The sequence below is a fragment of the Vanessa cardui genome, chromosome 4, assembly GCF_905220365.1.
Source record: "Vanessa cardui chromosome 4, ilVanCard2.1, whole genome shotgun sequence".
Classification (NCBI taxonomy): Eukaryota; Metazoa; Arthropoda; class Insecta; order Lepidoptera; family Nymphalidae; genus Vanessa; species Vanessa cardui.
In genome coordinates this window covers 2,816,784-2,828,857 of record NC_061126.1, presented here as the reverse complement: position 1 = coordinate 2,828,857, position 12,074 = coordinate 2,816,784, and the positions used below count along the sequence as shown (strand labels likewise).

The 12,074-nt window shown below is 35.7% G+C and overlaps 1 protein-coding gene across 3 annotated transcripts in view; it reads right to left on the bottom strand.

Moving 5' to 3' along the window:
• Nucleotides 1-12,074, bottom strand: part of LOC124544469 (zinc finger protein jing) — a 120,946-nt gene that overhangs the window by 36,527 nt on the left and 72,345 nt on the right. Inside the window, exon 1 of one of the 3 annotated variants that reach the window (XM_047123035.1) lies at nt 607-843. The exons of 1 other annotated variant lie outside the window; for it this stretch is intronic. In XM_047123035.1, coding sequence (XP_046978991.1) covers nt 607-626 — 20 coding nt within the window. In that variant the 5' untranslated portion in view covers nt 627-843. Of the gene's footprint in view, nt 1-516; nt 844-12,074 lie in introns of those variants that run through there. One more of the 3 variants, XM_047123037.1, reaches the window with a different exon arrangement.

The following is a 12,074-nucleotide window of genomic DNA, read 5'->3' as shown; positions in this document are numbered from 1 at the left end:
TAATCATTATTTATTTTCATTTGTTTTATGTTAATTTAATAATCATTATCCTCCCAACGACGAAAAATGTAAAAATATTTTTTTTTATATTTCCATATCTTTTTTTTAATTAGCATGTTTTTATTTAATATGTCATTTCGTAAAGCTGTTTAAGACAAGTCATTTTATTAAATTTAAAAACACAGACTTCGAGAATTAGTTATTGTTACGTTGGTATTGTTAAAAGAAATATACCTTCACAAATTATTATAAAATCAAACTTGTATCGGAGGGTACTATTAACATTGAATTTCGTGTTCATATTTAAAAAAAAAAAAAAACAAATTCACGAAAAAATACCAAAGGGTCTAAAAAATCTGCCGTCTGCGTCTAATTCACAATAAGTTCCCCTAAGCTAAAGGGCGACATCATTGTTGCGATGCAACAAAAAAGATTTTCGTTGCGCCCGTCGAAGTGGTATTTTTTGCGCTATATCCAAAAAGCGCTAAATTCATATATCGTTTAGGCGTTGCTTACCAATGGCAACCAACTCATGGCGGGGAATCGGGCAACGATCGCTTCGGAAGCGACGTTCATGCATGGTGTTTTAGGCTCCGGGATAATCACCTCGGTCGATGTCGTAACATCACTTCGCATCGCCCAGCGCTGCGGTCAGCTCCTGGATACGTGAGCACTGCACATCCTTGCCATCACACACACATGATCGATCACACTGTCGCTGTACACTCGGATGTCACTGCACACACTATGGCACTGTTATACGGTCGGGCGCGAGACGGGCGGCGTGCGCTATGAACGCCGATGCATTGGCGGTACTCGGCAGTGCGCCGCGGTCCCGGGCGCGCAACAGCTGACGGGAGGCGCAGTCCCCTCGACCCGCGCCCCTCTTCCTCACTGCCCCTCGCTCCCGCGCGCGCAGCCGGTGCGTGCGCCACACCCCCCGCCTCGCCCCTCACCCCACCTCTAATCCATTATTTACGGACGGCCGACCGGTTTCAGGCGCGTTCGCTGTGCCCGCTGCTTCACGACGATCGTTCAAATTTAATGCCCTTCCTATGTCCGGCCTCTAATGCGATAAGATTACGACCGTCGCGTTTCAGGACTTCTGATGGTCCAGCCAATTTCCATAAAGTAAGTCTATGGATTGTGTTCAAACCTTTAAGCAGCAGCAAATGGAAAATTAATTTTAAATTCCTATTTACCAAGTGCTAAGTCAGGGACAATGTCATGATTGATATGACAAGTCAGGTTAATGAACCTATTGGCGGCACAAAAAGTACTAAAAACGCCTATATCTTGGGTAAAGTACCTATTCAGTTCACCATTCTGTAAGCCACAAATACGACTTGCAGTAAATCAACGACCTGACCAAACGATAATAAAAAGCTATAAGTGTAGAATCCAGAAGGTATTCGAATATTAGTTCGTTGAATATTTTGTATAAAACGAAATATTCAACGAAGCCATTGCGTCTATTTACGAATGACATAACCGTCTACCCCTTTCGTTAAAGTAATCTGTAACATTAATCTGAATTTTAAGAAACTTAAAAGTGGAATGTTATCTGACTTAATTCCGAGAAATATGAAGGCTCACCTCACAATTCATAGAAATGTATGACTTTGACTACAGTCAAATTCAATTGCTTAACTTGAAATACTTCTAGCAAGCAATTAGCTATTTATCTGAATATATAAAAAGTCTAATAATTATCTTATGTAAATAATACAAGTAAATGATTTATAAATAAAACTATCAATCAATATGTTGTGGAGTCGTCCCATATGGGAGACTAGTATTTTATGAGTTGACCCAAATAAAACAAAAATCTACGCAGGGAGGATGCAAACTTAAATAATATTGAGAGAATTGTGCCACGAGACCACCACGTCGAACAGCTTCCGTCCGCTAAGGATCATGTTCTCTATCTACGTATAGGACATTAGATACTGTAAAAAGTACAAGAGGCTTTGCATGGCTGGAGGTCTAAGTATTAGAGTATTCTGCAGTATTTCATTACAGTATTCCCGGTAATATTAGCGTCGGACGACTGGGTCCCGAGATGCCTACTTCAAGATCCACTTTCGGCGGACAGCCATAGAAATCACGCAGTTCGCGGAACTTTGTTACCTGTGGTGCGGCAGCGCAGCGCGCCAAGGTGAATGCTCGGGCCAAGGACGGCCCGACCGGAGGGGAGGGGACGGGCCGCGACCCCCCTCCCACTATACCTCCCCCGTGCCCGAGTAAAAACGCTCCGAACCTTCGAAGACGGGCGGTGCAACCCAGCAAAAAAAGGGCCCGACGGAACAAATAGAAAACGTTCGGAAAAAAAGATGAATTCATATAACAGGGGTCTCAGATAACAGAACTAGTTACGTACCACTCATGTTGCTTGTCTAAAAAATGAACAGTTCGCATGTCACCTGCGCCTACGCAGACGGGTCACGCACTAAGTTAGCGTTCTTATGATGTAATAGACGATGTATAAAAACAGCTAACGGAAGAATAACGGAACAGTCTCTAAAAACAACCGCTTGCTAATCACTTTGATATTATTAACAATTATACATATCTTTAAAACGTCGATTACATAAAACATAGTATCAAGCATTACTATTTTTTATGAATACTACTTACACGCAAGACAGGGGCAAAGACCATGGAATATCAGGACGACTTCCTAGCTGCTCCGCTCCAACCGGTTACGGTTGCGCATTGTAATAGCTTCCCTACTAGAAAAACTTGCGCTTCGCGATAAGTCCAGGGATTCCTGCTTGGCTACGAACGTACAAACGCGGGACTAGTCATACTAATAATAATTAATGTTCAATTTCATTGGTTAAAAGGGGATTCGTACTATATTTCATTTCATAAATGTCACGTGTAAATTATTACACGAAATCAAATAGATATATTTCCAGTGTAGTATGTCAAATGTAATAAACAATAGTTTCTTCGATTGTAATTATTTGCCCAGTCTATTGCCTATGTTACATCACCGTACATAAATAGAATCTCCTGGAGTGGCTATCGTACAGTGCGTGCAAGGAGGCGTAACATCCTGCCCTCCTCTAACGTAATAAATGAAAACTAAGAGAGAAAGAGACGAGGCAGTGTTACAGTTAAGCAGGAACTCTATTTATATGCAAATATAACCTCGGAGTCGACACCTGTTTGCGTATTCTCGGCACTCACCGCGTCGCTTTGTGGCGACTCTGTCTCCGGTATCTTTTAGATAATGGAATACAAAGTTACGATTGCGAGCTATTTAATAAACCAATAGTATAACACGCCCTTAACTAGTTGTGTTAAAGCCTAAACTATCATGAGAACACATTTTCATAGAAGTAATGTGAAGGTTTTTTTTTATGTTTTTCTATTATTATTTGAAGACAGATTTCGATATGTATGAGTTATGTCAATCGACACATAGAGATTACTTCAGGTAGGTAGATACTTAAAAAACTTTATAATTTTCTGAGTAACCGATGAAATGGGTACCTGGTATTTACATTTTCGATTTGATTAATTTGGGACGAATGGTGTGTATATAGTTTATATGATACTGACATATTAAAAACATAAACGCATATAGACGAAACAAACGAAAATATTTATATATTATATGGCTGTGTGTAATTTAACACAAACTCATGTAATATACCTATAAATATTTTTCTTGGCTATATTTGTTAATCCTAACAATATTATAATTGCGAGAATGAGTCTGTTTGTTAGTTTCAGTTTTGTACTACTCACTCGATCATCATGCAATTTTACGTTCAAGTTAATATAAAAGGACATAAGGCATCTCACGATTGACTCTGCAGCCCCCCCCCCCCTCCTCAAACTAGGACGAAACCGCGAGCGGAAATTAGTCTATAATATAACGTTATCAGTCCATCATGCTTAGATTAATCTGCCTATAACCTGTCCTTCATACGATGAGGTGATTGGTTTTTACTTTTTATACAAAGCGTATAACCTTAGCAACGTCTCAAGGTCGAGTCAGTAACACGTTAGCTTGGATTAATGAACCATACGTTTTGATTACAAAGGCAGATGATTGTGACTGATGAGAATATAAAATAAATAGTTACCTATCCAATAACGTTGACTAACTTTTCATATAACACATAAATTTTAAAATCGGACAAGCTTAGTTCTGTCTATACTAATATTATAAATGTGAAAGTAACTCTATTTTTCTGCCTGTGAAGCAAACTCGAACTCCAAGAAAGGACATGGGCAGCTTTTTTTTGCCTAACACATGACAATCAATACCCTAGAACGCGAGTGAAGTCGCGGGCGACTTCTATTAAAGAAATATATAGGTACTATTAGAAAGTATTTTATGTAAAGTCTCATCATATCTTCTAGACACATTTAGGTTATAGCGTATTGAAAAAAAAACAAATGGTAAGAAGTACAAATTAAATAAACCATGTTCACAAAAAGTTATATAATACAAAAAATTCTAACGTACGATAATATAAAGTAAATAGCTTTACAGTAAATGTCGTCAGTCTTCGTAAATGCGCGCCTTTCTTCCTTTTTTTTAAGAAATGTCCTTCAATGCTTTTAGTGCTGTCATTTTTTCTCATTATATTCATATTTCCTACATCCCGCATATGAGGTATAAAGAGAGGAATCGTTGCGAAGTTCCCGCGTACATTTATCAAACTCAGACTGACCGGACCCTGAGTGTGTTCCTATGTACGTCTGGTCCGGCAGATAGGTTCACATCGTTTATTTTGTTTACACGTGTTACTCATTCGCGATGTCTGCATCGGTGATTCTACGAGGTAATCCATTCGAGTACACTCGATCGTTAATAATAATAACACTACTCATATTTCTGTTTGCGTGTTACTAACATTGCTCACGTTTTCTATTTATGTCTCTCGTCGTTAGATAATAATAATGATATTCTTCACACTCTCATAATCCGATGGAATAAAATCCCAGTCAACGAAGGAGTAAAGCTGACATGCCAGGTTACGTCGGTTAACATTGGCTAACTTTGGGCTTACAGAGAAACCCAATATTTTTATTGACCGGACCAGATCGGCATAGGCCAGCTACTGGACTATCGAACAAGAAAAATAATAAGGCATAAAGAAAATAAGATCTTGTGCGTTACTTTATGAGCCGCTATATTTCATTGAGGCGTTTTATCGTGCTAAGCAATCACTGCGTCGCGGGGCCGTCAGCTGCGGGTGCGACGCCCGCGCCGTCCTTTCTTGCCCTTTTGGGCGATGCCTCTTGCTGACACACAATTGAACGTTTCATGTTGCGGATTTTTAATATTAGTTAGGTATGGGTTGCATTATTATTTATCTGAATGATGATTTACAGATTTTTTGTGCAAAACACATGTAGCTTTGTTTTGCTGTTATATCAATGATCATATAAAATAAAACCCAGAGGAGGGATATAAGTATACCGTTACTTATAAAAACCTCTTATAGCCTGTAAAAATAACCAATTTATTTTTGATTATATTGTAATTGTAGAAAAACGTAATTTGTAGAAATAATACTTTTTATATGTAATTTACCCTCAATGAAATCACACATCAAAACCGTGGATTTTTTTCTGTGACGCTGTTGAGTAAAAATTATAAAATAATACTTTAACATTCATATAAATTTTCATATTAAATAATAATTATTACTAATTTATTAATATCCAATTTAGCAGGTATGCAAGCTAAAATAGACGAAATGCTCCGAAATTTTGGTAATTAGTTTAAACTTAATCTTTAAAAACCTCAAGGACTTGCGATATTTTGAAGGATGAAAAAAGGTTAGATTTTGTTATATTAGATGATTATCCGCATGATATGGATTAATTAGATCAATTAGATGGATTAATTATGCTAGGTGATAGTGAACAGCTGATTATTGTTTTTTAATGGTAGACCAATAAACAAAGTTAAATAAATATTTTGTCTAAAGACAATTTAAAATTACAATAGATACAATTTCCTTTTAGCTGTAGGTATCTCCAACAAAATATAATTAAACTACTCGAGTTTTCTATATACTTATTTTATAAACACCGGATTTAATCCAAGAACCGGTAGTCGAGAGAAGTGCTTTTCCATCAGCCTGTTCGTAACGTAATAATAAAATTTTGCACTTTGATGTCAGTAGCCGGGCAGTCAGTATTCGAGGGGGCGGAAAATCACCCGCAGTGTCTTCCGTAAGATCTCTGAATTTCAAAGTCAGGAGGGAGCGCCGCGCCGGAAGGCGGCACTGAGCTGCAGCACTACATCCAACCTCTCGCTCACTCTGACCTACAAACGCTCACTCGATTTCATATCCCGTGGAATATCTCTTTCTACGCGCCTTTTAGAATATTTATAGACTGGGGACCCGTGTAGCGATTAGAATGTCATTTCTTTGAAATATTGATAGATTTAGAAGCTTACTTTCGCACTCTCCGTATGTAGCGTTGCATATTTTACAATTCACGCAAGATTCCATTCTAAAAGGATAAACGGAAATTCTATTGATCTTTTTCTTTGCTTTATCGAACAAGTTTTTATTTAAGCCTTTCCAGTTTTGCAAATTCGCCCACACAGCGCGGATATGTTAATTACACGATCATGCTGACCTCAGGATGTAGTCTAGTAGAGAACTAAACACAACAATTTTCACATTCAATTAGCACTGTAGCAGTACCGACAAAAATATTTAGTACTAATAATAAGGGACTACAACATTGTTATGTGTGTAGTTTTACTTTTATCAATAAAATGGTATTTGAGAAATGAAGCCTAGTGAATACTATTCCAAAAACTCAGAATATTATTTACGCAATTGTAGCATGATGATGAGATAGTGAATGGTAACATCTCATAACCTCGTCTAGGTCTAGTGAATTAGGATATTCAAAGGAGCAGTCGGCGGAAGACGCGTGATGACAGCGAGAAGGCGACAATTTACCAATCAATCGGTCACTATAAATAAATAGGTACATATTCTACACGTATCAAGCGTTAAAAGCGCTGCATTTTAGTTAATATAGCATTAAACGAATGAATTATTACAATATTAATGAATGAATTAGAACTGAAAATAATTGAAATTTGGACGTAAGTTTTTTGTAATAGCAATTCTTGAGACGGGTTATGTCGACGATACAATTAGAACAAGGTTTTTGACATTATCATTAATTAATAGACATAAATATCTAATTAATTATTTATATCCGCGATTCTTAATGTGTAGTAGATTAAAAATCACGGTTTTATTTGTTGTACATTAATCTGGTATCTTATAAGATAATCTTTCAAGGTCACACAGCGTTAACAAAATATGTTCATTTATAATTTCTAGAAAAAAAAGAACCATGTGATAATTCGTCGAGCCTTATTATATTTTAACATGTTGAAGCGCTGTCGCGCTACAGTGATTAGATAATGATACGTAAGTACGTACAACTGGTCCGCGGGCACGCAATGACGCGACGTTGCGTTGGGCTGCGGCCTGACGCGATGTGACCCGGATTCGAGAATAACTAGCGTTTTTAACGTAGACGTCCGTTGTCATGGGAAGAATAGTTATTTCCATTTTGGTATTTTATTGAAGTGTGAAGGTTTAAAATATTCAAAAATAACTTATATGTTATTATGATACACAGGAAATCATTATTTTGGATAATTTGGACAATAAATAAATTAGAGTGACAATCGAAATTTAATCATTTTCACCTCTATCGGTGTTCTGTGATAAAGTGTAATTGTATAACACAACACAATTTATACTTTGCAATATACTTACAAAACACGTTTAAATTAATTAGTGGTAACGAGTTAGACTGGATCGGTCGCGCACTAAGGCCGAAGTGATAAATCTTGCAACAGGCATTAACACGAGGAAAGGGCGACAAAAAACGTGCAAAAAAGTTCCCAAAGCCTTTTCTTCTGCGCCGACGATAAACGGATTTAGGGACGATCGTAGGTGGAATTTGAATATTCGCAGTACTCTGGCCAGAATAACCTCTGGGGTAAAAACGTGGTTTTCATTCTCGAAGAGTTTTTTGATATACGCTTTATGTATAAAATATTTATCTTCGACAATTCAATTTGCGAGCACTGAATACGGCAGTCACTTAGTAAATTGTTGAGGGTTTATAGTAAATCAGAAATAAAAATTGTGAATTATTATCGCATGGAATATTTTAACGTAAGTGTGCGTATATTATCTTTATTATTTAAGAAACTTAAGACACGAAAAGCGATCTGATCTCCTCACACGCTACACTATAATAAGTTCTGATGTCTTTAAAAATATTACAGCAGTACAATGTAAAGATGACAAATATATTATTTATAAAGACAATGAAATGCCGACAAAGCAAGTGATGTTTTCTATATAGGAAAACGTATCAGTTTTACGTATAGCAAAAAGTCTAACGGTATTGCGAAGCGAAACCACTGAGTGTAATTACGAACTCTTGTCGGTATATGCAAGATAACAGAGGCGGTCCCGACAAAGATGCGGGCTGCGCCGGAAATGTACTCTCATGCACTGCCCTATTTATAAGCTGCAACTGTGCCGTAGTTCTATGCAAAGGTTTATTTGTTTCATTTTAAAACGCTATCATTGAAACAAAAAGTTTTTTGTCTTTCTCGCCGGGCAAATTCTTACATCTCATAATACTTTTAAATTTACTATAAACATAAAATAATTAATTAATGATAACAAATGTAAAAGTTTAAAAAGACACAATCCAAGTATGCAGGCACAAAGAGAAGTCGATCGTGGCAACGTTCCATTATTCCGTCGAACCCTTCACGTGGGATATCCAATTATAAAATACATATTTAAAGTGTGCAAACGCAGTGGGTCTCTGTAATTCAATTCAGCGTATTGAGTTACTTGTTGACAAATCCATTACAACGGGTGAAGTGGGCAGATAGGCAATTTACTTGAGTCGACTTCGTTGTTGGAATTTAAGAATGTTAAGTCATCTGAATTGTAAGAAATTACACGGATACTGATCCAACACAGTTTCGATTATTTATTGACGTTTAGATCTCTTCAATAATCTGTTTAAAGGTCCATTTTCAAAATCGATTCAAAGTTTTCGGTTTTAGGTTTAACAAAGACTAACTTTACATTTGATACTAAAGTTTTCAAATTGACACAAAGTTCACGTAATTTATTCAGATACGCTAGTTGATTAGTTTTAAAGTTGGGATTGTAATTAAAAGTGGCGACTGTCAGCGATATCACCGCATACCTTTCTTGGACTTTAAAAATAATAATACTTAATCACCTTACAATAAAACCTTTCTCGGAAAACCTCAGTAACAGTAATAAAATCCGACCTCCGTTTCTAAGTACAGGCAGTCATAAGAAAACACTAATTCTTATTTTTATTACAATAGTGTTAATCTTTGGAAGTGTATTATTTACGTTTCGTTTATCTAGAAAGATAATTTAAAAATAAACTAAAACTAAGTAAACTCAAAAAGTATTTTTTTTCTCTAGATATTTTGTTTTTTACTTCAAAATTTTGTTTCTTCTTCTTAAACATGTCCACCAACAGTCAAAATTTCTTTCATATAAAATAGCATATTATATACAAATAATAAAAATGTAAAATCAGCCCACACGTAAGATGACAATGTCAGCTGTTTAAACACCGAACTAGTGGTTTCGACCGATGCATGTGTATATAAAAACTTTTTACCAAACCTACGCAACTTGAAGCGAGTTCAAATGAGGCTAACATACACGGTAAGCCACGCAGCCGTATTGATATGATGAAATATAGTCTTTATGCCGTAGGAAATAGAGATTATAAAAATCGTTAGTAATGTGGTCGGCCATCGTCATACGTAGAGTAACTTTATGCCGATGGAAGCAAGTTTAGTGCACCTTTGATCTCTTGTGGCGTATATGAGGCGTGGATACAATTATTAATTTTATAGTTTTAAGAATAAACGATGCAGGAAGAACATAGTCGTGAAAAGCAACACACACCCAACGTATTATAAAAAAAACATTGCATACAATGAACGCGATTCTACAATTAAATCTGTCATTACAGTTCGACATTGAGATACCGGTTGGAAAGATAATATCATATTAGTAATAGTAATTCTTTTGTACTAGTTTCTAATTCATACAAAAATACTTCTTCTAATCTTAGTAACATCTTATAAAACTAAGTGTCATTTACCTTTGTTAAATCTCTGTATTCATATAAGAGAATGTGTGAATTTCTATTTCCATAATTGTTTATACTATGGCTTTAAATAATATCATTCCTTAATATTCTGGAATGCGAGTATATTCAACTTGTAATAAGCCACACTGGTGTCTCGTTTTGTTCTTTTCAAATCCAGATCAAGAATAACTTATTGAACTGAGCTTGGACATATAAATAAGCTAGTTATTATTGCATTAACTGAATTGCTCATTGCGGTCAATATTGCGTGAAGTGTTCCCCGTTTCAGATTCAAGATTCATTGTTTAGTCATATGTGATAAGGTGTTATGAATAATCCAATATTAAATACATTACCAGCGTCATGAAACATTGCTTAAAAGTTGAGTTCGCATTTTAATTCGAAAATAAAACTTTAAGTACAGTAAATTTAGGTCATGAAATTGGTATCTACAGTAGCATTGATTTTTTCTTGTATCTTTTTACTTAGACGAGAAGCTGTAGCCGTAATAGAGTTAGAATTGCTGGTCATAAATGATTATGTATTAATTCGATATTACATTTAATAGTAGACCAGTATAGATCACATCGTAGCCTTCCGAGCGACGCCTACCGAGTTGTGTCGACAAGTACGATCGACCTCGGCCGATAGCCAGTGTTCTGCAACACTAGGAACAGGTAACCACCGCGTCGCGTTCCCACGGAGCTCGGGACTCGGCCGTGCAACGTGCATCCATTCCGCTACGTACCTGTAGACAAAACACACGATTATGAACAATCGTAAATATATACGATCTATTGTGCATTTTCTTTATTTACACGTATTAGGCGTTGGTCGTGTATATCAATGATAAAATTATACATAATTATATAAGATTCGTTTCATTAGTTTCTCAATGATACTTTTATATTGATAATTTTTTGCTAGTCTCAGATGATAGATTAATTATCAGAATAATCTCCGGTCACTTAGCTAGACAGGATTTTATTGACAAATTTCATCATATAAATCGAATTCAGCAATTAATAAATGTACATATATTTACTGTCATACACAGCTGTTCGCATCGCATTTTAGGATTTATTTCAATCATATGTATCTACTGAATTCTTTTTCATTCTGAGATATATGTTAAAAAAGTACTATAGGAAGTTTTTTACGTATGTTTTGTAAGGTTCGAAGGCTTACATCATAACCAATGATTGCGTGGTGGAATATGGTCCAAACCTTCTCCTCAAATTGAGAGGAGGCCTTAGCCCAGAAGTGGGAAATTAACGGGCTGTTGTTTTTGTTGTTGTTTGTATAAAATAAAAATAAAAAGAATTACTGTTATTAATTACAAATCTATAACACAATGTGAAATCAATTGAAATTAATATTATAATCATAAATAAAGATTTTAAAACGAAAACCTATTTATAGTAAATTATATATTTCCGCAAATCCACGTATGATATAACAGACACCAACACGGGCAATTATCAGCAAACAATGATCGCTATCGCGACCTTCCGGCGAATTTATCTCGAGATAAAAAAAAGCCTACACGATAAAATCATGTGGAGATCTAAAAGTAAGGTAAATGTTCATTTGATCGTTTCATATCGTAACATTCGCACGATTACCCCGCCAGTGATAACGTGTTGATAATGTTATCGATTAACTCGTTTATTGTGAAATATGACAATTCTCAAAAATATACTATAAATAATATTATTTAATAATATTCGCATTAGTTAACCTCACGATATTTGATTTTTTAAAGAACCTAAAGAAACACTTTTTGTCCGTTTGTTTAAACTATTGATGAAACTATAAAATTAAAGCATAGAATACGAACAAAAAGCAAGCATCATTTTTCATACATATATACGTACTTGTACGTG